Genomic DNA, 3171 nt, shown 5'->3' on the forward strand with positions numbered 1-3171 from the left:
AGATTAACTTAGCTTTCTGCTATAGAAAAGAAAGATATGATGCCTATACAGTAGCATAATCCTAGGGTTCTGATGCACAAGCATCCAATTTCTCTTTAGCCATTGCAAGTATTGCTTATTTAGTTGCTTTAAAAGAGGCTTTAGACCTTTCAACTTAGAGACCACTTGATACATTTTAGTACCAATATTCTTTCCTGCCATCAAGCCTTCGCTACATCCTGAAATATCAGAAAGGTTCCTTTCCTCAAGGAGAAGTGAAAATTGTTAATACAGTTGGGGAATGGTCAAAAAGACCCTCATTTTGAAAGATAGCCTCACCTGGAGGGTGCAAGTTTAGCCAAGTTGGATTTGCAAAGACCCTATCTATTTTAGAATAAATCCAATTTACTTGTTACACCATGTAAAAGCACAAAGCAAGATTAGTTACAATCCTCAATAATACTCAATACTCAATATTCAAATATTTCTTATTTAATTTCCTTCTAATAATTTTACTTCTGAAGTTTACCTCAAGTCACCATAAGAGATACGTGTGATCCTGAATAATGAAACCCCAAATTATGGGTAGTTATAATATATAAATTTATAAACGCTAAAAAAAAAGTCTGCTTTTATGTTTATCTCGACAAAAACTTACTATATATTCTTATTTAAAGACATTGATATATTCTTATTTAAAGACATATCCAATGGAGTTGACATTACATCAACTTTTATATATCCACTGGATTCGAGCTCGGCTATACATTCTTAGTTCCATAATATACACATATACATATATAGACTTAGTATATGTTGGCTTGGCTGAAAACGATCGAAGTGATGACTTCATTACTAGGTATATTCTCTCCGCAACGCAATAACTAACTCTCTGATATGATCACTCATGCATAAGCACGTTCCCCACCTTCCTCTTGTTGTGTTGACCTTGGCCCCGGGAAAAAGTATTCCTCATTTTGGCTCTTAAACACTCTGTCCACTTCTCTTGCTGGCACACTAAACGCCAACTCTTTAGCCACGTTTTCCATTTCAGTCACAATATTTCTTTTTCCTGCATCAATAAAAAACGACATTATCATGCATTGAACGACACAAACCGAAACATTATCCCTAATTAGAATTGTGTGTATATATATACCTGCAAGAGGGTATCTAACATTGCCTTCTGCATTTACTTCAAAACACACAATCTGAAGGTTGCTGTTTCCAGAGGCAATGGTTGTGACTGGATGCCCAGCCGGCACCACAAACACCACACCACGTCTTAGCTGTCCGGTTACTCTCTCTATATCTTGCTTATCTCCCTGCCGCTGACCGGCCCGGCCTTGGTCCGATTTAATGTGAGGACAAGCCATCTCGAGGGACCCTTCGCCTTTTACAACGAATGCTATCTTTGTTGCCCTTGAGTTGTAGAATGGTGCCGACATAGCTCCCTGTTATTATATATAATTAATGGCATTATTGAATGGTACATATATGAGAAGAGTTTAGTGTTCATGAGTTGATACGTGTAACGTACTTTGGTGATGTTGGCAAAGGAGATCATAAGATTGAGGTCTTGGAGGCTCTTGTGATCACTGGGATTAGCCTCGTAAAGGCGACCATAGCGGTTAGACTGAGCCGTATGGTCTCGGAATAGATTGAAAGGACCTGAAGATCTGGTTTCTGGCCCAAACGGCCAAATGGTGCCACCACTACCTTGAGCATGACGACTCAGCTCCTGAACTTGTTGCCTTGACGCCTTCACTATGCTCCCTCGCTTTTGTTGTCTAAACAGCCTTTCTAACTCATCTCTTTCTCTCTTTTTTTTTTACCACCAACAAAAAATACTCAATAAAAAAAATATTATACCAAACCGACACTTACATACTTAGTACCAGTAATCAAATAACTTTATTACATTACTAACCTTGAAAGCGGCACTGAGTACCTCCCAGCTGAAGGCTTTGTAAAACGATTCTGGGTTTTCACCACCAGCTCCATAGAATGGCTATAGCACAAAATAATACAGTTCATAGAATTATGATCTATAACGAAATTACTCCTAAGAAAGAGAGAGAGAGAGAGAGATGGACAGTTTTCAAATATTTTTCATATTAATTACCTCAAAGCGGCCAGGGAGAGAGACTGGATTGATTAGCTTGACAATGAACAACTTCTCTTGTTCGTCTCGGTTAACGATATATACAGGGGTTCCTGCTGGGATATTAAGGATATCTCCTTCTACAAGGTTAAAAGTTTCTCTCTTCTCCTCCCTCAACAGAGTCACAGTCGGTTTCCCTTCATACACATAAAAATCACAGTTATATTATTGTTAATAATATATTATCCTTCAACTCAAAGGTCATTAATTACCAGTAGAAACGAAGAAGACGCAGTCAGCATCAAGGTGGACAGGGGCAATGAAGGCATTGGGGTTGGCCTCGAGAAACCCAATTCTGTAATTCTCAATTCCTTTCAAAAGCTTTGATTTCTCAGTAAACTTTCTCAGAATATGAACTCTTCCCTCCTCTGTTTTAACGCTGGTTTCGAAATGCTCATCTTCAAAAACGTACGGACTACTCCTCCTCTCTGTTGTTTCCTCTGATCTTCTTTCATAATCTCTTTCTCTTTCTCTTCTTTCTTCCTCTCTCTTTCGCCTAACATATTCCTTGCACTCTTGCTCGCATTGCCTCTTCTGTGTTTCGTCGAAGCCTTTCTGGTGTCCGCACTGGTGCCTACACTGCTTCAGCTCAGGGTCTGAAACGTCGACGATGCTCGAGCTTAATACTACGACGGACAGGAGTAAAAGTACAAGTAAAGAGAGCTTTTTGAAGGCCGCCATTGTTTACAATTGCATATCTTGGTAGAGATTATGATTGTACTATTTATATGAATGAAAATTGGAAGATGAGAACAGGGAATGGTTGGGTTTGGGGCAGAGCATGCATGAGGACGAGTGTCCGTGTTACGTGTCTGTCATGCGAAAATCTCTATCGCCGCGTATTAATGTGCAAGGACGAGAAAGTACACATCCCTTGTCATTTAGTGGTCCTTCAAATTGCAGAGTTTATACCACGTGTTTATCATGATTCTGGAATCAACCAGTTCTTCTTAGTCTTCTGAATATATATCTTATCAGAGGTGAACTTTTGGCATTTTCAATGCAACTAGGGAAGAGAAGAAAAATAA

General features: G+C 39.0%; 1 protein-coding gene across 1 annotated transcript; it reads right to left on the reverse strand.

The window, feature by feature from the left end:
• Positions 1-594: 594 nt before the first annotated feature.
• On the reverse strand, positions 595-2839 carry LOC115709257 (vicilin Cor a 11.0101-like). Its single transcript, XM_030637318.2, has 6 exons — positions 2356-2839; positions 2105-2280; positions 1910-1990; positions 1520-1801; positions 1139-1433; positions 595-1051 (listed from the first exon to the last, which is right to left on the reverse strand). The coding sequence occupies exons 1-6, from the start codon at positions 2822-2824 to the stop codon at positions 885-887; spliced, it is 1470 nt and encodes a 489-aa protein (XP_030493178.2). The 5' UTR covers positions 2825-2839; the 3' UTR covers positions 595-884.
• Positions 2840-3171: the final 332 nt, after the last annotated feature.

The sequence above is a fragment of the Cannabis sativa genome, chromosome X (genome assembly GCF_029168945.1).
Source record: "Cannabis sativa cultivar Pink pepper isolate KNU-18-1 chromosome X, ASM2916894v1, whole genome shotgun sequence".
NCBI classification, from domain to species: domain Eukaryota; kingdom Viridiplantae; phylum Streptophyta; class Magnoliopsida; order Rosales; family Cannabaceae; genus Cannabis; species Cannabis sativa.